The 27,705-nt window shown below is 47.6% G+C and overlaps 1 protein-coding gene, 1 long non-coding RNA gene and 1 pseudogene across 3 annotated transcripts; 2 read left to right on the forward strand and 1 right to left on the reverse strand.

Annotated features, from left to right (window-relative positions):
• Nucleotides 1-1,995: 1,995 nt before the first annotated feature.
• MCAM (melanoma cell adhesion molecule) lies at nt 1,996-10,194 on the reverse strand. The gene is made up of 18 exons (XM_090266103.1): nt 10,011-10,194; nt 9,793-9,883; nt 9,365-9,466; nt 7,498-7,622; nt 7,198-7,405; nt 7,042-7,112; nt 6,861-6,948; nt 5,800-5,979; nt 5,570-5,691; nt 5,325-5,487; nt 5,109-5,227; nt 4,896-5,037; nt 4,627-4,748; nt 4,379-4,520; nt 4,197-4,268; nt 3,866-4,013; nt 3,426-3,543; nt 1,996-2,951 (listed from the first exon to the last, which is right to left on the reverse strand). Exons 3-18 carry the CDS (start codon nt 9,429-9,431, stop codon nt 2,922-2,924), a joined length of 1,917 nt encoding a protein of 638 aa, XP_090122229.1. The 5' UTR covers nt 9,432-9,466; nt 9,793-9,883; nt 10,011-10,194; the 3' UTR covers nt 1,996-2,921.
• A 2,136-nt stretch (nt 10,195-12,330) lies between these two features.
• LOC150019066 (uncharacterized) lies at nt 12,331-17,499 on the forward strand. Of its 2 annotated transcripts, none has more exons than XR_016509029.1 (3): nt 12,331-13,221; nt 13,295-13,409; nt 13,689-17,499. It is a non-coding gene; the product is annotated as an uncharacterized LOC150019066 (long non-coding RNA). The 2 variants fall into 2 exon arrangements; XR_016509030.1 differs by having other exon boundaries at nt 12,331-12,925.
• Nucleotides 17,500-20,219: 2,720 nt separating this feature from the next.
• Nucleotides 20,220-21,009, forward strand: LOC150019067 (large ribosomal subunit protein eL15 pseudogene; annotated as a pseudogene).
• Nucleotides 21,010-27,705: the final 6,696 nt, after the last annotated feature.

A 27,705-nucleotide genomic window follows, 5' to 3' on the forward strand; every position in this document is an offset into this window, starting at 1 on the left:
CTACTTATGAGTCTGTAGATCATGTGTTTTCCTTGGCCTCTTTTGCTGTCTGGATGAGTAAGCCTGCAGAAGCATTGCCCATGAAGGTAGATGCCTCCTGGGGTGAGAGGAGGAGCACTCCAATAGTGTGTCAGCTGCAGCTGTTCTCCATCCTCTCCCTTCACACCCGCTCATTGCAGCTCTTCTTCCTGCCTCCTTTGAGGATCTGAAGAGGGCCCTTCTCAGCACTGTTTTGGTGTCTTGGCCTTGACCTGAAATGTGCAGTTGGGCCGTGCAGCTATCACGTACCTCTTACTGGCTGTGGTGTTATTAGATATACTTGCTTTCTGGCTGTGGCAACTTGGGATTTTTTAACCTTATTTGAGTATATCTTTTTCCTTTATTTAAAACAAAAACAATTTTTAGCACACTGAAAAAAAAAAGCCAAACATTTTGTGCCTTTCTAAGGCAGTACTGTATCCCAGGCTGCATTTAGAACTTAATATAGAAATACCAGAGTCTTGGCTCTCCTTTACCTTGAGTGTCACTGATCCCTACAGTCTAGGGAAAAGGAAGGCATGCCCTGTGTGGCTGGACATGACACACAGGTGCATCGCGTCAGTGGTCCCCTTTCCTTGCTGTGATGCTTGGTTGGAAGAAACAAGCATTGTACCCTGGGATCATTTGGTTGCTTCCTATCAGAGTCTCAGTAATCAGGTTGAATGCTGTCTCCCTCAAGAAGAGACATAATGTTCCATGATTTCCAGGTCTACTCTGGACCATTTCAAGTGTCCCAGCCTCTGGATCCTGTCAGTGATCCAGCTTCATGGAAGTGTCAGATGGACTCCCTTAAGAAGGGGAGGTTGTTTTTGTCTTATCTCTTTGGTGGATCGTGAACTGGCCTAGACCTCCTGCCTTTCCCTTTCATTTGAAAACTTCATACTGAAAGGATTACGCAGCTAGTGCCCTCTGTGGGATCTAGTTTCCTCTGGGAAAGGCCGCAAGAAACACACAAGAAGCCTGTCAGCAGTGTTGTGGTCACTCGCTGGGTATCGGGTGGGTGGTATGTTTTCTATATAATAGCATTTTACTTTTCTCTTTCCCTTTCCTCAATTCTTCCCTGCCTTTAACTAATAAAGAATTTGGAGCTAGAAACAATTCTTTTTAAAGCCCTCTTTATTTGGGATTTAACATTCTGGGCTGGAGGGAGCTCAGTGCTGTCTGCAGAATAAAGAGTCAATTTGTATCAGTGTTAAAAATTAAACATGAAAACTTAGATGAGATTTTTGTTGGCTACTTTAAAAATGTGTCATTAATATAAAAATTTTGTTAGTATTTAATCATTCTCACATGTAAAGAATGAGAAAAACAGAAGGTAAATATTCTTACAGAGAATAGCAGAGCTTTAAGATACGTTTTCATTTTAAGTCCACTTTGTTTTGCCAATGTATTAATGTTTAGAGTTCTGTTATACTAATGTTATTTATTAATTCATTTATATATACACTTAACTAAAGAGCTTTTTCAAGCACCCATGTCTGTAAAAACGTATTTTTAAATAAAATTTCTTTTAGTGTAGCTGACTTGAGTTCTTGCTCTTTAGTGGGTGGGGGTGGAGGAGTGATACATCAGGCAGCCATAGATCCACGTATCACAGCAAGTCTGTGCTGATACCTCGAGGGCAAGTCTCAGTGACGGGAAAGCACAGAAAAAAGGCAAGAGCTCCTTGCCAACAGCCTGCAGGCCTTGTCGGCTGCCTGGATCGGGGCAGCTCTGCTGCTGAGCAGCGAGGTTGTCCTCTGTGCTAGAGCTTGAGCCACTTGTTCTGCTGCCAACTGCAAAGGGTTTGTGTTCCTTTTGGTACTGTTCCAATTCCAGAGGCTGTTGCCATCCCCATGATGAATAAAAAGCAGTGTAAAATTTCTGGGACAATTAAGCTTTATTTCTTTGTGCACACGCACGCATGCGCATGTCTGTGTGTGTGTAGAAGGGAACAATTTGCAAATTTACACACAACAAAACCACACACACACACACACACACAGATACATATATACCCCAAGCTCTGGCCAAGCAGCCCTCGTTGCTTATCCCTAAAGTACCGTCCTCCCATAAGGGCCTAGGTCCATTAGCTCAGTTTGTAGAAATTCGGTGATTGTTTAAGTAGTACCTTAATCCCCTTAAAGGACCATATGGACCTCATCTCTGTCCACTACTCGCTTTTCATTCATATGATTATGAGAGCCAAATGAATATAGGAGCTTGTGCTCAATGGCCATAACTCTGGAGAACAGTGCCCAGTTTTCTCACTGCAGGGGCAATGAGATATAACCAGCAAATCTCTTAAGGAATGACACCAGTTCCTGGCTTCTGCACAGAAAAAGGAGTATCACAAAAGGGAATCCAGAGGCAGGCAGGCAGGTAATTGCTTCTAGATAACTGCCAGGGTCCTGTCCAGAACTGGTGTGCACAACATACTTCACCAGTGGAGAGGAGGCCTGGGCTCTCAGTGCAGCTTCACTTCAGTGATACAACTGAAGCCAACTTTGGGGCAGGAAATCACCTCAAGATAAATAGGCTAATTCAGTAGCTCTTGGTAGAAGAGTATTTACATCCATAATATGTGTAAAGAGAGAACATGTTCTGCAAGAAGCTCCCCTACCCACTCCTGGAATATTGAGCACCCCCAACCTTGGGATGAGCATTACTCAACAAATTGAAACAATGGCAATTGAGTGGGGCCATCTGAGGTCCTTCTCAGGATGGCTCTGGTCCTAGCCCTTTGGCCGTCTGTAATGTGGTTTACACATCAGCTGGAGTGGGGATCTTCTCTGCCGTCCACTTTAGAGGCTCTGGTGACCATCTTTAGTGAGGGGATGAGAGTGAGCAGGGAGCAGCAGGACAGGTCCAGGCAAAAAGAAGAGTTCAGTATGATTCAGTGACTAGTGCCTTAGATTGATGTATTTTTCTCCCTAAAAATGGGGAAAGAGAAGTAAGAGAGGAATGTGGAGATAGTGACCAGAGTTCAGGCAGGGTGTGAGCATTAAGTGGGGAGGAGGGACTAAAGCAAATGCTGATGGACTAGGTACAGCAGCCTGGATGGAGGGAAGTAATGGGCAGGTATGACAGGGCTGGGAAGGAATCTAGGCCCCTAAGTCACACCTCATGGCCTGAGCCACAAGTACAATTCAAGATATGGTGATGGCAATGGTATGGGTCTTTGTTCTTAGTCCTGGGAGCTACCCTGTCCACAATCCCTCAGCCACGTGCCTGGCCCCTACCATCTATGAATAGTGTTAGGAGGAGGGCAAGATGTGGTCTGCTCCCATCTCCAGCCCAGAAGAATGAAAGATAGACAGTGTTCGGGAGAAATAAGAACCATTAGCCCCTGTTGTTGCCAATCCCTGAAGTTGCGTCAGGCACCAGCCATGGGAACTGCCTCCTACCTGGTCTCCTGGAGCCCTCTTGTCACCGTTGCTGCCCTGTAGGAGGCCCATCTCTTCTGGGCGCTTATCTGACTTAACTTCAACTACAAATTCACTCTTATGAGATGGGGGCAGTGTTCTGGGAGGAGGAAGGGAGGCAAGAGGTTGGCAACTTGGGCAAGGGAAGGCCAGGGCCCTTGGGGAGGATATTGGGCTGGGTAATGGGCTCTTTGGTGCTTTGGGGCCAACACAGGGAAGGGAAACAGGTCCTGAATGAAAGGGAGAAAGTGTGATTGATGGAATCTTGGTAGTGGGTAGTAAATAAAGCAGGGAGCACTGAGATCACTCCTGCTTGTAAGGGGTAAGTGGGTGCTGGGGCAAGCAGGGGAACAACCCTAGGAAGCAGCAAGCTGGGTAACACAAGATGGGGTGGGGGGCAGGGTGCTGGGAGCTGTGCTTACATTTCTTGTTTGTCTGACCGCCCACAAGGCAGCTTGCCCTTCTTGTAGAAGAAACAGAGGACAGCACCCAGCACAGCCAGGACCAGGAGGCACACAGTCACAGCCACGATGACCACACCCTTGCTTTTGGGCTCTGGCAGCTTTTTCTCTGTCCCACAAAGACACTCCTAGTAACTCCCTTACCCAGGCTGTGGCATTTTCATCACTGCCCCACCCAACCAAGGGCTGAGAGAGATGGGCCATGCTTACCTTTCTGGACAGGGCTTTCCAGAGACAGGGCACAGTAAGGATGCCCTGGTACAGCCCTGTTCTTGGGCCAGGCCTAGCTTACCTGTGGAGGTGCTGTTGGCTTTAGCATAAGGAGTGACAGTGGAGGTGATGAGACCAGTGGTTCTGTTGGAATCTGGTGGGAGAGCAGTTAAATGGATGGGGGTGAGGGATTGGAAAAGCATAAGCTGGTGCCTGCCCACGACTGGCATGCCCCTGACGTGCTCTGCAGAGCAAAGCCCATACCCAGCTCCAGGAAAATAATGGTGCTGTTTTTGCCCAGGGAGTTGGAAGCCACGCATTCAGCACCCGTCTCCAACAGCTCTGGAGTCACAAGGACACTCAGGATGCTCATGACTCTCTGTGGATCTTGGTCTTGTTCACTTGCCTACAAGGAAGGAGCAGCTCAGGGGGCGGGGAGGATGTCCAGCCACAGCAGCAAAGCCTGGGCAGGGATTCATGAGAGCATGGGAAGATGAGATGTGCCTGCTCACCATGCCGCCAACATTCCAGGAGATGGTAGGCCGAGGATGTCCTGAGGCTTCACAAGACAGATTCAACATTGTGTTCTCCTGCACCTGCATCTTCCTCTCCTTTAATGCCACCCACGGGGGCCCTGGAGAAGCAGCAAATTGCTAGCCCACTTCCCCCTCCCCACAGAGCACTCCAGGGCAGTGGGTGGTTTTATGTCCTCAAAGAGCTTGAAACACCCAATTTGGGGTGGCTTCAAGAGGCCGCCTGATCTCTGCCCAGAGGGTCTCACCAAAGATGGCAACGTTGACCAGCTGTGTGGAGTTCAGGCCGGGCACACTGGGCACAGATGCCATGCAGCGGTAGCCTCCCCCTGCCTCCCGGTTCACGTTGTGTAATTGAAGTACAGGCCCCTTTTCCAGCACCTTGCCTGTCTGGGGTGAGAGATATATCAGAGGCCACTCCCAACTCCACCCACCCCACAGACCCAGGGCCACCTGGGTACCTTTTCTTTCAGCCACTGGAACTCAAGGGCCTGGTTACTCTCTGCCCCGCAAGTCAGGGTGAGGTTGCTACCCTCTAGGCTTTCAGGGGCTGCGGGGCTCACCCAGATATCAGACACATCTGAGGACAGCAACAGTGTCAGCATGTGTGTGGCAGGGTGGGCAGATTCCCTCTTGTCCCAGCCCAGTCCCCCTGTACTGGGACCCCAGCCCCTCACAGTTCACCAGCAGCTCCTGTTGGTCACTCAACAGTGATGCCATGGTTTCCAAGTCCAGGCCCTGACATTCATAGAGCCCGCTGTGTTCCTTGTGGGCAGACTCCAAAACCAGGACTCCATTGTCATCGGCTGTCTCCTCCACCACCTCCTTGGTGCTGAGGTTCTGGGAGAGGATGCAGGGGTAAGCAGAGTGCCCCTCCCCACCTTCTATATTCTTGTCTGCACCCACATGAAGCCCTCTGCACCTGCTTGCTGATGCTGAAGTGGGGTGGGGGGTTGCCATCAGCCAAACATCTAATTTCCACACGGTCTCCTTCTTTCAGCATTCCCATGGGCTCCACTTCCAACCACACTTTCTCTGCTGGGTCTGTATGGTAAAGGGGTAGCTCTCAGCCTACGCTGTCCATGTTTGGATGTGGAGAGGCTAGCAGGTGTCATCCCCGGGCCCAGCCCCAATTCGATGGTCAGCACTCACAGAAAACAGGGACAGTGACTTCCCTCGATTCCTTCATATGGTTCCCACTGGGCAGCCGGTAGTTCAGCTCACAGTAAAACTGGGCATCTTTGTCCTCCTTAAGCAGCCGTGCCTTCAGAACACTCTGCACGGTGTACAGACCACTCGACTCTGCAATCTGGGATGACTGAATGTGGACCCCTGGGCAGGGAGGAAGGGGAGAAGGGCTTGGCCTCAGCCCTGCTTCCAACCCATCTATGGTCTCCCTGGGGTTGGCAAGAGAGACCTAAAGGGACCCCTGTCACCTGCAGAGAGCCAGGTACGAATGGCAAGCTGTAACCCTTCAACCCAGAGAGAAGGGTTTCACTGCTTGATATCTACCCAAGACGAACACACATGGGCACACACACAAGCGTGTGTGAAAATAATGATGCAGTGATGAAAATGAGAAATGAGGAAACACTAGATGTCCACTAACATGCACATGAATGGAATCCCGGGCAGCAGGCTAAACAGTTAGGTAGATCTAAATAGACAAACCTGTAAAGATTTCTAAGACTTATTGTAAAAAGAAAAACAAAATGGTATAATAGTGTATACTATACAATACCATTTAGATCAGGGTTTCTCAACCTCAGCACTACTGAAGTTTTGGGCCAGAAAATTCTTTGCTGTAGTGCTGGGCACTCACTGTAGGACGTTTAGCAGCATTCCTGACCTCTACCCACCAGATGCCAGTAGCCCCTCTCTCTGCTCCAGCTATGACAACCAAAAATGGGAGCAGAATCACCCCTGGTTGACCAAAAGCCTATACACTCCTAGACTTATTTACATGTGTGAGTAAGTACATAGCAACAGGCTTGAAAGAACACATATTGACAGCAGAAATTAATTCTGGAGCAGGGGTGGTGCATCTTGGGCAGGAAGGAAATCTTACTTCTAGATTTTCTGTACAGTTTAAATTCTTATGAAAGTATTTTCAAGTATCACTTGTATACTTTTAAAAAAATGTAAAATAAAACGTAACATGTCCCTGCGTGGCGCCATAAGCACCGTTTTTAAGGGCTGAGAGGCCTACTCACAGTTCTTCTGCTCCTTTAGAGGCTGGCCATTCTTATACCAGATGACTTGAGGAATGGGGTACCCATTTCTCCCCACACAGGTAGCAACCTAAGAAGAACAAGGTGAGTCTCCCTGCCTCTGAGACCCTGCCAAGCCCTACCTTAGCTCCTCTTACCACCTGGCCACCTTGGCATATCTCACCTCCTCTGGCTCCTCACTGTTCACAGAAATGCCCAAGGCATTGGCCTGAATGCTTGGCTCCTCTGGAGCTTCTACAAGGGAGAGAAATTAGGCGGGGAATGGGACCGGCACTGTATCCGACCCACACTGCCCACAAGGCACAGATGGGGCACTCACTGTAGACACGGAGCTGGAAGCGGTGCTCCTGGGACCGAGGGTGCTTGCCCTGGCACAGGAAGATGCGCTCATCATGGAGGGTGACATGTGTCAGGGCCAGAGTAGTCCCTTCGTCCTGGAGGCTGAGCCGGTGCTGGTACTCCCCAGGTTCGCTCTGACCATGGCCCTGGTGCACGCGGAAGATGAGTTTTGGCTTCTCCTTGTGGACCTAATGGGAGACAGCAGAGGAGGTGGAGGACCTGAGCTACATGAAGGGCAGAACTCCCCTGCTGTTGCCCTCTCTGGAGCCCTAGCACTCACAGAAAACCAGTTGACATGGCTGAAGTTGCCCTGGGAATGGGAGGGGCCACACTTGAGTAGGGCTGTGCTGCCCACTTCCACCTCCACCAGCTCAGGCTCAGGCTGCTCTGCCTCTCCAGGCACACCTGGGGGTGAGAGGAGGAGCACACCTGGAGTGTGTCAACAGCAGCTGCTCTCCATCCCCTCCCTCCACACCCGCTCACTGCAGCTGTTCTTCCCTCCTCCTTGAGGATCTGGAGAGGGCGCTGCCTTCTCCTAACCCTCAACCACTCAGGCCAGCCCTCTCCCAGTTCAAGGGAGTCAGGATGGTAATCTCTGGTCATCGGAGCAGAGATCCTGAGCGCCAGGCACCTCTATGATGAGGCTGGCAGAGAAGGGCAACCCAGGCTCCGGGCCAAGAGGAAGGCCCTTTTCCTTCCAGGCCCCCTTCTCTATGAGTGAGCTCAGAGTGTGGGAATGTAAAGTATGTGCCAGGCTGGGGCACAGAGGCCCCTTTGTCCATACCCAGGGGGAGACGTCATTACTCTACCCTTTACTCCCCCCCAAAACCCCTCCCCAAATCTCCCATAAGACCCACTGGTCCAATCCTAGCCAGAAGCTCCCCTTTCATGCTCCCAGACCCTAAGCAGCACATCTGTGGATATCCCACACACTCAGAGGACCCCATCCTGGGAGTCTTGTGAGTGTGTAGGGCTCAGAGTCTCCCCCAGGGGTTAAGACAAGGGCCAGGAAGTGGACAGGAGTGATGTCAGTGGTGCCAGCGTGCTGCCTGCTCTGGTTGGAGGTGATGTCACTCAATCCCATCTGCCTGGTCTCTGGGATTCCATCTTACTGGGCCTTGCGTTGTTGCCCTAATCTGGTTCCCAGAGAAGGAGGTCAGATGGAATGGTTTTCAGCCCTGAGCAGAAGCCTCAGATCCCTGATTCTGTTTTCCCAGATCTAGGAGAGCAGGGCTGGGTGAGGCTGGACCTGCGGCTGCTGTGGAGCCAGATGTAGCTCTTCCTTCAGAAATAATCAGCTTAGGAGGCAGCAGCCCAGGTTACCCCAGGGACGCTTTTGGCAATGGGCATAAGGCCAGCGAGCTGGATATTGCCTAGCCCTCTCCTTCCCTAGCTGGACAGCAGCTGCGATCTGGGAGAAGGAGCCAAAAGAAACATGCGACACCGCTGCAGGCCATACAAGGGCAGCGTGGAAACCGGAGTGCCTGGCTCCTAGCAAGTTCGTGCAGGGGTGCTCTTCCCACCTAAATGTGGTCCCATTCCCAGAGGTGTACTATTTGGAGCGCTTCCACTCTAGGAAGCCTCAGTCCCTTGTCTCTGCTACCCGTGATCCCGTCACCTGGGTAGATAGGAGGCGACCCACACTGTCCCCCAACCCCTGCCAACGCCCAGCTTGGGCGGGAGCGGCCATCCATCTCCTCTCCCTCACCTCCAGCCAGGCTCGAAGCCCAGGAGGGAGAGGGTGGGGTCGGAGCACCCACTCCAGCTAAGAAAGCTGTCTTTTCCAGCAACAGGCAGGCACGGAATTCATGATTTGTGGATGATGTTCTCTAGCTGTTCATCCCCGCCACCACTCCAACTGCGGGCCCCGACAGAAGGACCTGAGGAAAAGCTCTCCCAGCGCCCCAAGAGGCTCGGCTCCACTCTTTCCCGCGCCGGGCCGCAGCCTCCTCCCGCCTCTCCACTCTTGCCCCCGGGATACTTGAATAGAGGCTGCAAACTGGATGAAAGAAGAGTGGCGTGCGCGCAAGGCGCCCGGTGCGGGACCTGGGAAAGAGGGGTGCATGCCAAGAGCGCAAACCTCTGGCCCCTACCACCATGCCAACTCCGGTCATTCGGGGTGCGGGCCCCCCAGCTACCCCACTCACCCGCGGCGCGGCGACAGCAGCAGCAAGCGGCCAGCAGGAAGGCGCAGAGGAGCCTGGACAGCCCCATGCTTCCCGGCAGAGGGCCAGTACCAAGTGAGAGAGCTGGAGACCGCCGGGGTTGACGTCAGGGACAGGAAAAGGGGGAGGGGGCCCTTGCGCCCAGGCAGGCCCTGCCCCGCCCCGCCCCGCAGCCCGCAGCCCCCAGCCCCTCCCGAGGCGCTGTGCAGAAGGCAGGAGCCGGCCTCCCAGCCCCCACCTTGTGAAGGGTGAGGGGGTAGGGATAGGTGTCTCTGGCCGGACTGACTAGCCAAGGTGGCAGCAAGGAGAAGCTGGCCCAAATGGCCAGAGTCACAGTGGTCAGAACTAACAGCGTTCACCGACCACCTCCTCCCCACACCTCCGCCCCTCCTGGCTCAGCCCCTACCAACCAGTGCAGCCCTGGGGGACCTCCTTGCAGAGCAACAGCTAACAGGGGCCTTGCATTCCGGTTTCTCTCTCCTTCTCCACCCCGCGGGACCCCTGCCACAGAGAAAAAAGCGGATTGCACTATTGCGGCTGCCGCCGGTCTGGCACTGACCCCACGCTTCGCAGTCCTGGCATCTTTGAGGGAAGAACCGTGGGCCGGATCCCAAAGACCCAGAGGTACCTGTATTCCTGTATTGGGAAGAGGAGATGGTGCCCTTGGGCTGTTCCTTCAAACCCAAGCTCCTGCAAGTCTGTCCTGGACTAGATAAAGGAGGGAGGGAGCAGAATTCACAGGCCCAAGGTTTTCACACTTGTCCAAGCCCAGATCTTGAGAATTTTGTTTCTCCCCACTTTGCTCTTTAAGTGCCTAGTGTGGGACTCAGTTTCCCCTCACCTGAATGGGAAAAAGGAAAGAAAGAGTTAATGGGTACAAGGTCTCCAGCTTGACCCCTGAAAACCCGTTGCTCTTTCTGACAGGTGAAAGGACCCCCGTGAAGCAGGGCTCTACCCACCAACCCCCAGGCTCCCTGGGGAGTGGGATGGGCTCTTGCCTCAGAGAGACCCCTCACCCTGGCGCCTGGGACTCCTTCAAAAGGGGAGGGTCAAATAGGGGCTTGGATTCTGGGTGGAGGCCTGTCGCCTGGCCAAGCAGACTTTCTGCTGGTTGGGGGAGGAGCCGAGTGAGGCAGCAAATGCCAGAGATGGGCCGATGACTCGAGAAAATGCTCTGGGATGGCGCTTTGATGACGCAAAGATGACTAGCAAACCACATTGGCCTTGTCTTTCAGAATCCTGATGACCCTTCCTCCGCCTTCATTAGTCTCCAGCCAGGGGCTTGGAGCCGAAGGTTAGAGGAAGAAGATGACCATGGTTCCCCATCCCTCAGAGTGGATATATGGACTAGCCCAGGACCTGGAGTGGGATGGATGAGCTTGTTCGTTTGCAGGAGCAGCAGTGGGAATGGCTGAAGGATGCTATTTGCCTTGGCAAGCCCAGAGCTGGGCATGCAGCTCTGCTTCCCTGCCCCCTCTCCCTCCCTTCACTTAACACCATTAACTAATCATTCTCCTTTCTCAGGCCTGAAGACAATACCAGCTTAACCACCAAGGACAGTAAGTGCGGAATTCTTTCGCCCTGAGGAGAGAGAAGCCAGGTGGGGTTAAAGAAACTGCCTCTGCAGTGATGGGGAAATGAAGTTAGAGCACAGGGTGACATCTCTTCCTGGCATGGCCCCACCAGACAAGCAGACTGCCCTTTAAGGAAGCCAGTAGCTTGGGGTGATCTGAGTGGCCAAGGAGCAGACATCTCTGGGATGGCTTATAAGGGGGGCACATTGGGCTTCCAAGCCAAAGAGGCAAGACCTTGGAGGGGATTCAGAGGGGACTGGAAACAGGAAGAAGAGGAAGCGAAGATAGAACAGAGAAGATGTTGGGTATCAGTTCTCTGAGCTTTCTACCAGGAGAGACTTGCGCCAGGACTGGATTGGAGCAGCCTTGCCAAGATATAGGCCAAGATCAGAAGAAGAGACCCCGGCCAGAGTCTTAATTCTTTGCCTGATTTCCCTGCAGAAAGAAGGGGTACAGATACTGCCTCCCAGCACTCGGAGATGAAGAGAACCCCATGAAAGGCCCTCTGTTGTGTCTCTCTGGCATAGGTGTGATGAAGGCTGGGTGGGGTGGTGGCCATTTTCTGGGTACCTGAACTAAAGTCTCCAGGGTGAGTGGGTCTTTCGTTTCACTGTAAGAAGTGGAGAAAAGTGGCACCCAACTCCTGAAGCTGGAGGTAAAAAGACAAGGGTGGGCCTGCTCCCCGGGGCTAGTGGGGGTGAGATTTGAACCCAGGAGCCCTCCCTCAGCTCTAGCATAGTGGGCACAGTGGTCTTCCACCCACATTTCTGGCCCAGGGGCCTTGACCAGGAGGATGTGAGAACTGCAGGCTGGGCTGAGGAAGGAAGCTGATAAAGACAAGTTTGCAGCTGCAGTGAGAAGGAGCTAGGGGTGGATGGGGGGCGCCCAGCAATCTTGACAATTATGGAGGCTAGGGAACACCCCTGGACTGGCCAGAAAATAGGGTCCAGCCTGGGTTGGAGAGGAGGTTAGAATTTTTCCTGAATGGGGTTCTGAGTTGGGAGGAGACAGTGCTGAGAAATGAAAAACTGGGTGGGAGGAGGGTGGAGGCAGTCGTTACTGAGGACATCATCAGGGCAGGAAACCGGATACTGGGGGCTGGGTGGAAGATGTGGGGAAGAGATTGAATGGCGGGAAGCAGCCTCTATCCTGGCCTTCGCACCTGACCCAGGAGCTGCCTGGATTGAGGTGTGCCCAGAAACACTGTGGAAGAAAAGGAGGATGATTTGGAGGGATGGGAGGGGCTATTTTTAAACTTGGAAAAAAAGTGAGTTCATCTCCACCCTGAGTGCTGGAGGCTGCAAAGGCCCCATTGTACATGAGTCTAGAGAAGGGGAGGGGAAGGGGGCAAGTGACACAATGATGAGGATTATGTTGAAGCAGGCATAGGGAGAGGAGGGTCTTCTTCACAGCTGGCCTATGAACTCTGGGGTCCAGCCAGGCTGGGGCATGAGCGGTGTGTGTGGGGGCGGTTCTGCTCACACAAAGCCCCCTGTTGGGGAGCTAGAGTCTCTGCATCACTGGCCCATCCTGGGGAGGGGGCTGTGGGTAGGATTCCCACAGCTTGGATTTCCCAGGGACTGCAGAGTCTGTTCCCAGGCTCCCAGCATTCCAGTGACTCCCATGGGAGCTTGCTGGCCTTGCCTCTCAACCCCTTCCCTGCCAGGGAGTGGTGAGAAAGAGAAAGAGGATGTGGATGTATAGGGACTCTTCCTGGGGAGTAGGCACCCTTAAGCCAGAAGAAGGAGGCAGAAGTGGGTGGGTGGTGTATGTTGAGGGTGGTCACAGCCAACCCATCCTACTCCCCACCTTGCTGTGTTTTCAGACACGGGACGGCCACTCTTGTCCCCTCCGACCACAGGGGCCTCTCCATGTGGACAGTCCTCCAGCACCCAGGACCCTAGCTCACTGGATTTCGTGGTGTTCCAACGGTCTCTGTTCCCCAGCTCTTGACTAGCCATGGCCACTGGTAGGCGGGGCATCTGCTGCCGCTGCTTGCACCAACCCAGACATTACCATAAATGCTCAGGCGGCCTTGCAGCCTGGTGGGAGGGGCTCGTGCAGGGGATTCTGGGCCCCTCAGGAAGCCCCGAATCCGGTCTGCAGGCCTTCTCTAGCACAAGCTGGCAGCAAGTTTCATCTGCTCCCTCTCCACTCTGGAAAGTGGTCCTCCAGAGTTGGGGGTAAGGTGGGCAGAGAGCTGAGGCTGCCTCCTGGGGGTTGCCCTCTGGATGCACAGTGACCTCTGATCAAGGAAGGATCAAGGTAGGACCTTCCAGCCTGGAGTTCAGCACTGGGATAGGGGTGAGGACTTCTGGGTCTCCCTCTGTCTTTGCAGGACCCACTCCTGTCAGCTGTAATAATGAGGCCTCCTGCCCGCAATCCTGGGTCTCAGTTCTCTGGCCTCTGAGGATCTAAATCTTTTCCCACCTGCTCCTCCCACCTAAAATTTGGTGAGTGGACCATGTTGAAGAGAGGGTTTGGGGACAGGATATAGGGAGTTTACATCTCTCCCCCTCATGGAAGTTCACATCCTCTCCCCAAAATAGCACCATCCAAGGGGGAGGAATATCCCCAGAGAACTGTTTAAATTTGACTGACTTATCCTTGAGAAGAGGCCAGCTAGTCTAAAGGAAAGGAGTCTATGGGAAACCTAGGGATGCCAGTTCTGGGTCTCTTGGCCCCTCTTCTCCCTGAAGGGCACTTGTGCATTTGTTTTTCCTTCCACACAGAGCTTGGAGCAACCCAGGAGGAACCCATGAGGAAGGAGCCTTGTTCTGCTGCACCCTGGTGGGGCAGTGGTCCTCACTAAGGTTGCCACAGCTGATCTCAGAGGAGGGCAGGGAAGTGAGAGGAAAGGGAAGAGAGGAGGCAAGCCAGGGGCCTGCTCACTGCCTCTCTGACCCAAATCCCAGTAGCTGGGACTTCAAGAAAACTTGAAAAGTGGAAAGAACACAGGATTTGAAGTCAGCAAAAAATCTCTGGCTAGATCAGACCAGGCTTGGGCACAGGACTGAACAGTGACTGTTCAGAGTGAACATGGCAGTGCTAGAATGAAGGAAGAAGCTGCTCATATTTAACATTTGTACAGTGCTTCACACAACTTAGATGTTTCACTTATGGATCATTTTCATCACCGATATTTATCTTGATCTTTGCAACAAAAAACAAGGAAATCAAAGCACAAAGAATTACATGACATAAAGTCACACAGCCTGTGAGTGATGAAACTACATTGCTTTATTGTGATAAATTACACATAACATAAAAGTTACCCTTTTAACCATTTTAAGCGTACAATTCAGTGGCATGAAGTATATTCACAATGTTGTGCAACCATCACCACTGTAGAGTTCCAGAAATTTTTTATCGCCCCAAGGAACTACAATTTGAGCAAAGATTTATCTAACTCCAAAACCTATGCACTATACCTGTAATAATTTACATCTGAATTAAGTAAACATATAATGGAAATGAAAGTAGTGGATTGAATACCACTGAATGATGAGGTATAAACATGAAGGTCAACAGGGATTCAGAAAAGAGAGCATTATTGTGTATCTCTGCCTGCACTAGCCAGGACTAGCCACAATTTCTGGACGTGTGGAGGCTTCAATGAGAAGTTAGGTTTAGACAGGGGAGGAGTGAGGGAAAGATCATTCCAGGCAGGGCAATGGTACAAGCAAAGAGAGAGGGACGAGATTAAAGAAATAACAACTGCAAAATTTCTGATAAGAAGAGTTTCAAAATAACCATCTAGCTAGAAGATGGCACTGAATGGGAGGCTACATGTCATGGATTAAAATTAAATTTACAGAGAAAACCCAGTACTTTCACTTCTATTACATGTTTATTTGGAGTGCCTTGAGATGTTTAGCCTCTACCACCAGCTGTTGGCACCCCCTATACTCAAACAGCTGGAACTCAATAAAGTGTGTTACATGGCTAACTAGAAATCCCACAGGGTAGAGGGTGCATGTATGTGGGAGCTTATGCAGATGAGATGGAGTTAGGTCATGGGGAAGGAACTTGGATTTTAAGATAGAGTAGGCAAAGGGGAGACACTGTAGGTTCTTGAGCAATGGACAAATGATGTGATGAACTTGGAATTTAGGTTTACAATGCTTTCTCTAGTCCTTTGCCTGAGAGCTCCCTCTGGTGCTCCTAGTTTGGATTGTTCCCTCATTTTATGGAGTAGGTGGGTGAAGGGGAGGGCTGGAAAGCAGGACTAATGAGTTGGAGAAGCCAGACTCTTGGGCCTCATTTCAATTCATCCTACGTGGTGACAGTAAAATAGAGGTGACGTGTGTACAGAGAGGGTTTGGGGTGAAGGAAAAAGGCATGGTGGTGTTCCCTTCTATCTCTGAACTAGGATATTGTGGGCTGGGGATAGGATAACTAAGACAAGGTCCATGTGCTTGAGAAACTTGTACCCTGGTGAGGGGGACGGACAAACAATTATAATACAATGTGCCAAGTACTAGGGCGCAAATTATGTACATCAAACAGTTACCTAATCCAGCCTTGTGGTGGCCAAAGAAGGCTTCTTGGAAGAATTGACACCTAGTTTCATTTTAAGAGATGATGGTGGATAACCAGGTAAATAGGATATGGCATACTCTGTTTAAAATGTGACGTGGCATGTTATGTGCAGGAGGCTACTTAGCAGTTTGTTAGTATCCTGGAAGGAAGGAATGCGTCTAGTGAGGGGTGAGGCCAGATTTCAGAGGATTTGTAAACCACAGTAAATTATTCACATACATGAATGGTTTTAAACAGGGGAGCATCCACAATCCAGTTTAGATCCATCAAATTTCAGGCCTCAGAGGGACAGAGCCAGAGTCCCATTTCCTGAGTTCCCATTTCCCTTCTCAGGTCTGTCCTCTTCCTTGAGCAACTGGAGTTGGAAATGTCCAGTCCTTCTGGGGAGAAACCTGTATACACAGGGTGTCTTATTTTAACTTCCAGCAAGCTTAATTCATCTGTTCATAAAAACCCCACAATAGAATGAGAGTTAAGTGTGGGGGCCTCTTCCCTTATGTCACCCATGTGTGACCAAGATCCTCTTGGCAGCCTGTGCTCCTTCCCACATCCAACTTGAGGTGGGATACAGCACTATATTGAGTCCCCTTAAAACAGTCTTTTAATAAACTCCACAAGCAATATCAAAGTGTATTCCTCCATTCTCTCCTGCTATATAGTGCCATTTTCTTTTTCCTTTCCTTTTTTCTTTTCTTTTCAAGATTTTATGCCATGGCTCAGTGGATTGAGCACTGGTATGCAAACCAAAAGGTTGCCAGTTCGAAAGGTCACCAGTTCAATTCCCCATCAGGGCACATGCCTGGGTTGTGGGCCAGATCCCCAGTAGGGGGCGTGTGAGAGGCAACTAATTGTTTTTCTCTCTCCCTCCCTTCCCCTCTCTCTAAAAATAAGTAAAGTCTTTTTTAAAAAAACTAGCTATAGAATATTACATATAGAATGTTACCTTTTTGGATGAACATTTTATACATTATACATCTCTACACTTTCAAATAGAAAAAATGAAAGGATCAAAACCAAATCAAAATAGCTACCTAAAGAGAAATGGAAGGAACAGTCCACCCCTGGTATTTACTGGGCCAGGTCAGAGTACAAATGAAGGCTCACCTATCACATGTCAAAATTGAATTATTTGAAAGCTAACTAACTGTTAAATATACTCTATCCTCTTATCTTGACAAATACACTCTCTAATGACAAAATTAAAAATATGTAAAGCTACAATTTTTGTATGACTTAAAGTAAAAAAAAAAAATCCAAGATAAATTAATGATTATTGCACATGCCTGGGTATTCTCATGATGAGCCAGCAATGTTTGGATAGATGATGAAGTCATATACAATTTATAAGTTATTATACATGTATTTCATTAAATTAATTTTTCTTGTCTTAATTTTGGAAAAATACCTAATGATATTGTTATAATAAAAGTTTTCTCATAATGTATGTCCTATTGCTAGTATTGCTAAATTAATTGACCTTTCTTGCATTATTGTTTTTCAGATGTTAAAAAATTAATTTCAATTTGGAGAAACTTTGCATCGCATTGAAATTATTACTAATGTTTTTAAAGCATTAGATTCAGAATTGAGCCATAAATTTTATGTCATGTTTATTGTCAAGGAGTCACATATAATAAACATTTTATCCCAGAAAATATTTTTTCATCATATAAATCTTTATCATTTATATTGTAATTTTCATCATTTATTAATGCAATACTGTATCTAGATCTATTTGGTATTTCTTTTTTTAAAACGTTTATTTATTTATTGTTAGAGTGAAGGGAAAGGGAGGAGACAGAGAGGGAAAGAAACATGCTGATCACACTCAGGGTTCCACTTCACATCTTTCTATTTTTAACTTAATAGTGTAAACTGCAAATCACCCTATATTATAGAGATCTTACTTATTCCTTTTTTTTTTTTTTAACAACTATATTGTACTCTACTGGATTTACCTATCATAGTTTTGTCAACCAATCTTATGTTTGAACTTTTAAATAATTTTCAAATGTTTTGTAATTACAATAATGTTGCAATAAATTTTTATTCTGTTGAAAGATTCTTAACAGTAAATTCCAAGAATTGAATTGCTAGGTCAAAGGGTAAAAGCATATTTAGGATTTTTTGTTGTGTTTTTTAAATTGTGGTAAAAAACACATAAAATTTGCCATCTTAACCATTTTAAGTGTACAGTTCAGTAGTGCTAAGTATATTTACTTTATTGAGAAACAGATATCCAGAATTTTTTTTTATCTGGAAAAACCAAAGAGCTATACCTATTAAAAAAAAACTACTTCTTTTCTTGCTCCTTTCCTTCCAGTAACCACAATTCTACTTTGTTTCTATGAATTTGATTACTTTAGATAACTCATTTAAGTGAAATCAAACAGTATTCATTTTATTGTGACTGGCTTCTTTCACTTAGCATAATGTTTTCAGTTTTCATCCATGCACTAGCCTGTATCAGAATTTTTTTTATGGTACAGTAATATTCCATTGTATGGATATACCACATTTTGTGTATTCATTTATGTGCCAACAGACACTTGGATTGCTTCCACTTCTTGGTAATTGTGAATAGTAGTGCTGCTATGAATGAGACAGGATAGTAAGAAGCTAGGAAAATTCCTGGGCAAGTGGAATAGGGAAACTGAGACAAGAAAATTAAATAAGGCCAAACAGTTTGAGCAACTTACAGCCAACTGATGAATCGCAAGACCTTATCTCCCCTAACCAAGGACACTTGAGAGCGAATGTTCATACCTCTCCTCCCTAACCAGAGAATACTTAGCTTAAATCTCCCTAGTCTGGGAAAATAGAGAACAGAGTCCCAATTAATGTCATTTGTGCCAGCTAAACCCAAGGACAGATGAAGTCAGGTGAACAAATAACAAAAACTCCATTAAAAGCCAAACAGACCCAAAATAAAAGTAAAGCAGTAAAACAGACCAAAGAATATTCCCAAACCCCCTCTATGGTGCTCATTTGAAGCATCAGTATATTACAAATGCACCTGGAAAGCTGATGAATATTCTGCTGAAACCCTCCCCTAAGATTCTCACATGCAGAAAACAAAAATCAAGCCCTCAGGACAAAAACTCAATGCAGGCTTGCTTTAGAGCACACCCATGCCCCTTCCCAGGCACGAATTTCTTATTTCTCTCCTAAACTATAAGGGGTCCCATAAGACTTGCACCCAAAGGAGCAGTGGGCAGCAAAAACTCTACCTGAGCTTACCCCTTGATCCTCTTTTTCTCTGACTTTCCAGTGAGCTAAAAGCAGCCCTGCATAAGCTCACTTCTTTCCTATCACTTTTCTAGGGAGCCAAAGCAGAGCACTGACTAGGCTCTCTTGTTGCTTCTTCTCTGCTAAGCCCTTCCTTGTTTCACTCTCACTAGCTTTAATAAATGTAGCCACATAGTCACCTGGACTCGTGTTGTGAAATCTTTTCTACACAAAGTCAAGAACCCATACACTACCAACTGACCCCAGGCAGAACCACTCAGGGCAAGGCCCCTGTCCAGTAACATGACATGTATAAGTAAATATCTCTTTGATACTCAGCTTTCAATTTTACTGTATATATATACTCATAGACTAGTGAATAGACTAGAAATAAACTCTCGCATTTATGAGCATATGAAGTCTGTCATTTTGCCAGTCCCACACTGTATTGATTATTGCATCTTTGTAATAATGTATATGTAGATATTGTAGATATTGAAAACTCTTCTCCACTTGGGTGATAACATTTTGCTTTCCTACTAGCATATGTATGAGAGCCTTGCCAACAGAGTATACTGTCAAGTTCAGTTTTCTTATAGTTTATTAGAGTGCAGCTTCTTTAGATTTAGAAAATATTTAAAAATTAAATAAATTATTTAATCATTTTGAAAATAAAACAACTATTGGACAGTAACATGCAAAAGAATTAGTCTAGACATGGACCTGACATGGGTCACAAAAATTAACTCAATCTTATAGACCTAAATGTAAAATGAAAAACTATAAAACTTATAGGAAACATAGGAGAAAATATAAGTGATCTTGAGTTTGGCAATGATTTTTTGGCATAATACATGAAAGAAAAAATTGATAAATAGAAGTTCATTAGAATTAAAAACTTCCATTCTGTAAAAGACACTATTAAAAGGCTGAAAAGACAAGACATAGACTGGAAGAAATATTTGCAAAACACATATCTGATAAAGAAGTGGTATCCAAAATACAGTATACAAAGAACACTTAAATCCCAACAATAAGACAATAAACAATCCAATTAAATAATAGACCAAAGACCTTACCAGACACCTCACCAAAGGAGATAAACAGATGGCAAATGCCCAAATACAAAGATGTCAGCATCATTTGTCAATGAGGAATCACAAATGAAAATAACAATGAGATGCTACTATATACCTGTTTAGAGTGGCTAAAATTCAGAACACTGACAACACAAAATGCTATCAAGAATGTGGAGTAACGGGAACTCTGATTAATTCTGATGGGAATACAAAATGGTACAGCCCCTTTGGAAGACAGTTCAGCAGTTTCTTACAAAACTCAACACACTCTTAACATATAATTAAGCAATTGTCCTCCTCAGCATTTACCCAAATGAGTTGAAAATATATATCCACACAAAAACCTGTACATTGATGTTTATGGCAGCTTCATTTATAATTACCAAAACTTAGAAGCAACCAAGATATCCTATAAGTGAAGGGATAAACACTGGCCGCAGCCATCAGGTAAGCTGTGTCGGAAATATTCACTATTCCATCCGTCGCTGATCTCCTTTCACCTGAGCCATCGAGGCTCAGGGGTTCTTCGTCCTCGGAGCTTTGCCTGTCTGCAGCGCGGCGCAAGTAAGCCAAGATGGGCGCTTACAAGTACATCCAGGAGCTGTGGAGGAAGAAGCAGTCCGATGTGATGCGCTTCCTTCTCCGGGTGCGCTGCTGGCAGTACCGCCAGCTCTCTGCGCTCCACAGGGCCCCCCGCCCCACCAGGCCTGATAAAGCGCGCAGGCTGGGATACAAGGCCAAGCAGGGTTATGTCATATATCGGATTCGTGTGCGCCGTGGTGGCCGCAAACGCCCTGTTCCCAAGGGTGCCACCTATGGCAAGCCTGTCCATCATGGTGTCAACCAGCTAAAGTTCACCCGAAGCCTTTAGCCTGTTGCTGAGGAGAGAGCTGGGCGCCACTGTGGGGCTCTGAGAGTCCTGAATCCTTACTGGGTCGGTGAAGATTCCACATACAAATTCTTTGAGGTTATCCTCATTGATCCATTCCATAAGGCTATCAGAAGGAATCCTGACACCCGGTGGATCACCAAACCGGTCCACAAGCACAGGGAGATGGGAGGGCTGACATCTGCGGGCCGCAAGAGCCGTGGCCTTGGGAAGGGCCACAAGTTCCACCACACCATCGGTGGGTCTCGCCGCGCCGCTTGGAGAAGGCACAATACTCTCCAGCTCCACCATTACCGCTAATCTGAGGGATGCTTGTAAAATTCTTTCCTAATAAACAATTTAGGACAGTCAAAAAAAAAAAAAAATGAAGGGATAAACAAACTGACAGGTACACCAATACAATAAAATATTATCCAGAGATAAAAAGAAGTGAGCTATTAAGTCACAAAAAAACATTGGAAGAACCCTAGTTGCATATTGCTAAGGGAAAGAAGCTAATTTGAAAAGAATACATACTGTGTGATTCCAATATGACATCTGGAAAAGGCAAAATTATGGATATAGTAAAAAGACCAATGATGTCCAGGAGCTGGGGGTTCAGGAGGGGGTTGAAAAAAGGAAAGTAATGAATAGGTGGAGCACAGAAGATTTTTAGGGCAATGAAAATATTCTGTATGATATGTAGATATATGGCATCATATATTTGTCAAAACCCATAGGATGTACAGCACAAAGAGTGAACCCTAATGTAAACTATGGACTTCAGTTAACAATAAAGTATCAATATTGGCTCACCAATTGTAAAACAAACTAAAATAGTTAAGTTAAAATTTTTTGTTAGCCCTGGCTATTGTGGCTTAGTGGATTGAATGCTGGCCTATGAACTGAAAGATTGATGGTTCGATTTCTAGTCGGGGCACACGCCTGGGTGGCAGGCCAGGTTTCTGGTTGGCAACTGATTCACGTATCTCTTGCACATTGATGTTTCTCTCCCTCTCTTTCTCCCTCCCTTCCCCTCTTTCTAAAAATAAATAAAATCTTTAAAAAAAATTTTTGTTACATTTTTGTGAATATTATTAATGATAAGCAACAGTACATCTGAAATATCTGTGGGTAATACAAGAATAATTTCAAGAGCTTCCAATCAAGATAGAAGAGTAGGAAAATGATGTGTTCACCTCCTCCCACAACCACATCAAAATTACAACTAAATTATATTGTAAGAGAACGCACGGGCTGCTCCGAATTGAAACAGAACCCATGGGCTGTTCAGTTATTAGGGGCCCGATTGCCCGCCGCCAGAAGCATAACTCTCAATACCAGAGTTTAGTGAAAAGAAAAAGAATTGTTTATTTAATGGTTATATAGATTTAGCTTATTTGTGGATTTTTGCCGTCAAGTCTTATTTTCTTTAAAACACCCACAAACACATAGTTCTGTCTCCCCCTACCAAACCAGGTTAGTTTTAGAAAAGTTAGAGATACTGTGTTCCTATTTCCCAGACACAGTTTAGCTTTACCGGCAGCTCCCAATTATTCGATCCTGATTGGGGAGGTTTTTCCTGTGTTGTGGTGCCCTCCAGCTCTTAATGCAGAACCTCGTGGAGTTCCCAGCCCCCTTGTAAACTGCATAGAGTTCTCCCTTTCCTTTCAAAGCTGCATGGTGTTCTCTTTCTAAAATGTTTGCCGCTTATTTTTAAATCCCTGACTGTGTCCTGTGACGCAGTGGGCATGGTAACCAGTTCTGACCATTCACAGAACCTTGTACAGGCTCTGTGTGCTCTCTGTACCATTCCATGGTCCAAAAAACCCCTCCCATCTTCTTGGGGCCTTGGAAGTATCAAAGCCATTTGTGTAACAAAGACACTAGCCACTAGCCACAGGCATGTGAAGGCATCTTAAAAGCTGTTTCCTTTTCCCCATCCCCCAACCCGCTGTCTCTGGGGATTTTTGGACATCCCCATTCTGTGACAATATAACAATAAACCTGGAGAGCTACCTGAAGGCTAGCCGAGCAGAAATCCTATAACTAAGGATATAAAGAAGTCACATTGAGACTAGTAGGAGGGGCAGAAACAATAAATGCGCTGGTCCCATATCCATGTGTGGCAGTTGAGAATAGGGAGGGATATCTCAGTAGTAGAGGTAACCCCTGAACAGGGAGGGGTCCAAGCCCCATGATGGGCTCCCTAGTCCAAACACCAGTGCTAGGAAGAGGAGCCCCCACAACATCTGGCTGCAACAATCAGCAGGGATCCCATCCATTCGGACGCCATCCGGATGAGATGCGGGGCTGCTGGAAACCCATGTGGTCTCTTGAAGGGCCTGAGCACAGACTCACTCAGAAACATTTGCCCTAAGTTCCAGTGAAGGGACAGTGGCTCAAGGGACACCATACTGGGAGAGGCTGAATTTTGTGGCTTTGGAGCAAGGGCTGGAGGAACAGCGTCATTGTCCCTATGCTGAGCCCTCCTGCCACGGGGCCTACAGGCACAGGCTGGTAACATATCTGCATCTGCATTAACCTGGTGAACACCACTCACCAATCCCTGACAACTCCCTGAGACCCCCAGCTCTCCCAACTTGCAGAGTACCACCAGAGGCTCTTTTAACAGCAGGCATCTGACCTCAGCCCACACTGTAGTCTTTTTAAAAAACTCTCAAAAGTCCACAAGCCACAGGCAGGCAGTGACTGGCCTTGGTGTGCCCTTTGCCTCTTGATGACAAGCCCCAGGCTCTGCACAGGCATTAAATAAGAATCTACATCAACCTGAGAAACACCACTCACTCCACCCTGGTGACTTCCTGAGACGCAAGCCCACCCTATTTGCATACCCAGAGCCTCTTTCAGCCACTGTGCCTTATGGGCAACTGGCAGACAGCAGTGGTTGGCCTTGGGTATGCCCTGTGCCTTTTGTTGAGCAGCCGCTTTGCATCATGGCCTCTCCAGTGTACATCCAGGCACAGCATAGGCAGCTACTAACCACGAATGGCTTTAAAGCAGTTACCCATGGGCCTGGGTCAGTCATAGACAGAAGGAGACCTGGGACTGCACAGGATCCCATTCAAGAGGCCCCAGAACCAACACTCCCTGTGGCTGGCTACAAACCACTCGAGAGCACCACCTGATTAGCTCGACAAATGGCACAGGAAAAGGGAGGTACCAGCAGGCACCAGAGTCCTGCTGGGGCAAATACTGCTATATGGGCCCAGACCTCACACAGCAACTTGTACACTCAGGTTGTGGCTAATATTCACAGCCAGTCAGGCTGAGGGTGAACCCCACCTACTGACATGCCAACAACAACCAACACTTAACTACAACAGGAGGGCCCACACAACACACACAAGGGACCCTCCTTGAGCACCCAGCCCAGGTGATCAGGAAGACTGCATCACTGGCCCCCAGTAGACACCTACTACACAAGGCCTCTCTGCAAAGACCAGGAAACCTAGCAGATCTACCTAATACATAGAAACAAAAACAGATTCAGCCAAAATAAGGGGACAAAAAAACATGTCCCAAATGAAGAACAGGAGAAAACTACAGAAAAAGAACTAAATGAAACAGAGGCAAGCAATCTACCAAATACGTAGTTCAAAACATTGGTTTTAAGGGAGGATCCAAGATGGCGGCAGAGTAAGTGGAAGCTATACTCACTTCCTCCCATAGACCAAACTGGAAATACAACTATATTATAGAAAAATCATACTGAACAACTGTAGCGGACCACTTTGTGTGGAATTGTGAACTGTAGCCTCGCTGTGAGCTAGGCCTTGCATAAGGCCTGTAAGTCTCAACTGGAAAACCAGGAAAGCTGGAAGCAGGCATAACCTGATAATTGCACCAGGGATCCCTATGGGAAATCAGGCTTAAAGAATGTATATTATGCTTGAAGCCTGCTCTGCTCTCAGCTGGTGACCCTTTGGCACCAGAGAATCTGTCGGACCTTGACCTAAAGTGATCACTGTGCTCCTTTCATTGTTATCCGTAATCCCTAGAAGTTAATAGTAACCAAAGCATTTGGGGTTAATTGGTGATTTATGAATCCTGACTGTATACCCCTGTACATACCTTTCTCAATAAAAGGCATAAGGAAAGGGAGTTCAAAGTTTTTCTCCTCTAGAGAGAACTGCCATCTCTCTTCCTCCCAGACAGAAATCAATGTCCAGGTTAACTCATATTTCCTCATCTGCAATCCCAAAACCTCTGCTGGACAGAGAGTTTTCACTGAGCCAGGGCATGCCCCCACAAATAACGAACTGAAGACTAGCTAACGAGCAATCTTACAACCAAGGATTTACACAAGAAGCTGCACAAAATGGGTAGGAAGGATGAAAACGTGAAAAGGGTTGGCTTCACTCCCACGGGCAGTGGCTGAGGTTCTGGAGGGATATCTCAGCTATGGGGGGTACCCCCTGAGAAGTATGGGGTCTGAACCCCAAGCCAGGTTCCCTAGCCCAGACGCCAGAGCTGGAAAGAGGTGCCCACCTAACATCTGGCTGTGAAAAGCAGCAGGGTTTCTGTCCACCAGCCAAACATGGGAGTTCGATAGAGACACGAGTACCCTCTGAAAGGGCCAACACAGAAAATTAGGTTTGCAGCCACTCACCCTAGGCTGAAATGGAGGGAGGGCAGAGCGGACTAGTCATGAGGAGGGTCTGGGGATTGTGGATCTGGGGAGGAAGATGAAGGGACAGCTGCCAGGATACCTGTGGTGAATTTTCCATACCACAGACACAATCTTTCTTGGGTGGAGCACTCCCCTCTGAGTGGCATCAGCCTAGAGGACTCCACCCTCTCAACTCCCTCTCACCCAACCCTGCACAGCTAACAACCTGCTTAGGACTCAGCTGCCTAGACTGGGGTGTAGATGTCTGGGCAGACTCAGGGAGTGTCAGTAACTGAGTTGCGTGGCTCCAAAGCCATTCCTCTGGGGACCATTCCCCTCCCTTTGCCGTGAACCTGACTGGTGCTTTCCCTTCACAGGAGGTCCACCAGGACCACCCTGAGCTTCTGGCAGACCTCTAGTTCTGGAGATCCCACACACTCAACTCCTAGTGGCTCTGCTCTGCCAAAATAAAGGCAAAATCTGGGACAGACTGAGAGGTGTGACTCTGAGGCAGGGACACACACTCCATATTCTTGGAAGCCTGACCAGCACCTCCCCTCACAGAAGATCCACTATCCCCATCTTACTGACTTCTGGCAGCCCTACCCTGATTAACTCTATCTCTTCCCAGCATAATCCGAGACAGATGAAGCTGTGTGTCTCTATAACAGAGGCCATTTTCCCCTTGCACACCCTCCCTTAACATGACCAAATCTTGGTCTGTTTGAGTGAGATAAACACTGCTGGCCTTACCCTGATGACTCCCTGGAACTAATCCCTGACACAAAGGTGGGTAGCAGCTAGACTTGGTATACCAGGGGACATTTGCTGAGTGGTCTCAGACCCAGTGCTGCCACCGACTTTGAACCTGTATCAATCTGGTAAACACCACTCACCCCTTCCTGGTGACTCACCATGAATCTTGAGTACATGCAACTAGAGTACAGCCATAGACTATTTCAGTGACTGAGCCTAACAGGCAGCTGGAAGGCAGAAAGAGATCTGCTCCAGGCTGGTACTGGTAAAAGCTGGTCTTGGTGTGCAGCTTGGTCCTTCCTGTGTGTATCCAGGCCCCAGCAGAGGCAGCCACAAACAGTGGATTGCTTGTCGCTCCAAACAGGTTGTCCAGGGCCACTCAAAGGCAGGATCTGACATTTGTCTGCACCAGATCCCTCTCAAGAGGCCCAGAACTAAGACACCCAGTGGCCAGCTTCAGGCAACATCAGAACACAATCCAATAAGCTTCACCAGCAGCATATTTAGAGGGAGCTCTCAGCAGGCACTAAACATTGCTGAGGCAAATTTCATTTCGTGTGGCCAGCAACCGCACAGCAGCTCACATGCTGTGGTCATGGTGGAGGTTCACAGTCAGTGAGCCTGAGGGTCGATCATGCACATAAATGGGCCAATAGCAATCAAGACTCAATTACAAAAAGAAGGTCTACATAAATCACACAAGGAACATTCCTGGAGCACTCAGCTCAGGCGATCAAAGAGACCACATCACTGTTCCCCACAGGAAACCTACAACATAAGCCACTCCACAAAGACTGTGAGTCATAGCAGATCTACCTAATACATAGAAACAAACAGAAAGAAGCAGCCAAAAAGGGATGACAAAGAAACGGGCCCAAATGAAAGAACAGGAGAAATATCCAGAAAAAGAGCTAAGTGAAATGGAGCCAAGCAATTTATTAGATATAGAGTTCCAAGTAATGGCTATAAAAGATGCTCAGCAGCATGAAAAAGGACATAGAAATCATAAAAGAGGACCAGTCATAAATAAATAATACAATATCTGGAATGAAGAATACACTGGAAGGAACAAACAGTAGGTTAGATGAATCAGAGGATTGAATCAGTGATTTGGAAGACAAGGTAGAAAGAAACACCCAATCAGAGAAGTAAAAAGAAAAAAGAATTTTAAAAAATGAGAATAGTGTAAGGGACCTTTGAGACAACGTGAATCATAACAACATCTATATCATAAGTGTACTAGAAGGAGAAGAGAGAGAGCAAGGGATCGAGAATCTCTTTGAAGAAATAATGATGAAAACTTCCCTAACCTGGTGAAGGAAGAAGACATACAAGTCCAGGAAGTGCAGAGAGTCCCAAACATAATGAATCCAAACAGGCCCACACCAAGACACATCATAATTAAAATGGCAAAGGTTAAAGCTGCAAGAGAAAGTCAGTTAGTTACCTACAGGGGAGCTTAGCTGATTTCTCAACAGAAACATTTCAGGCCAGAAAGGACTGGCATGAAATATTCAAAGTGATGAAAAGCAAGGACTGGAAAAGTTATCATTTAAAATTGGAGAAGAAATAAAGAGCTTCCAGACAAGAAAAAGATAAAGGGTTGGTGACTACCAAACCAGCACTACAAGTAATGTTAAAGG

Source organism: Furipterus horrens, unplaced genomic scaffold, assembly GCF_987537825.1.
Source record: "Furipterus horrens unplaced genomic scaffold, mFurHor1.1.pri manual_scaffold_2, whole genome shotgun sequence".
NCBI classification, from domain to species: Eukaryota; Metazoa; Chordata; class Mammalia; order Chiroptera; family Furipteridae; genus Furipterus; species Furipterus horrens.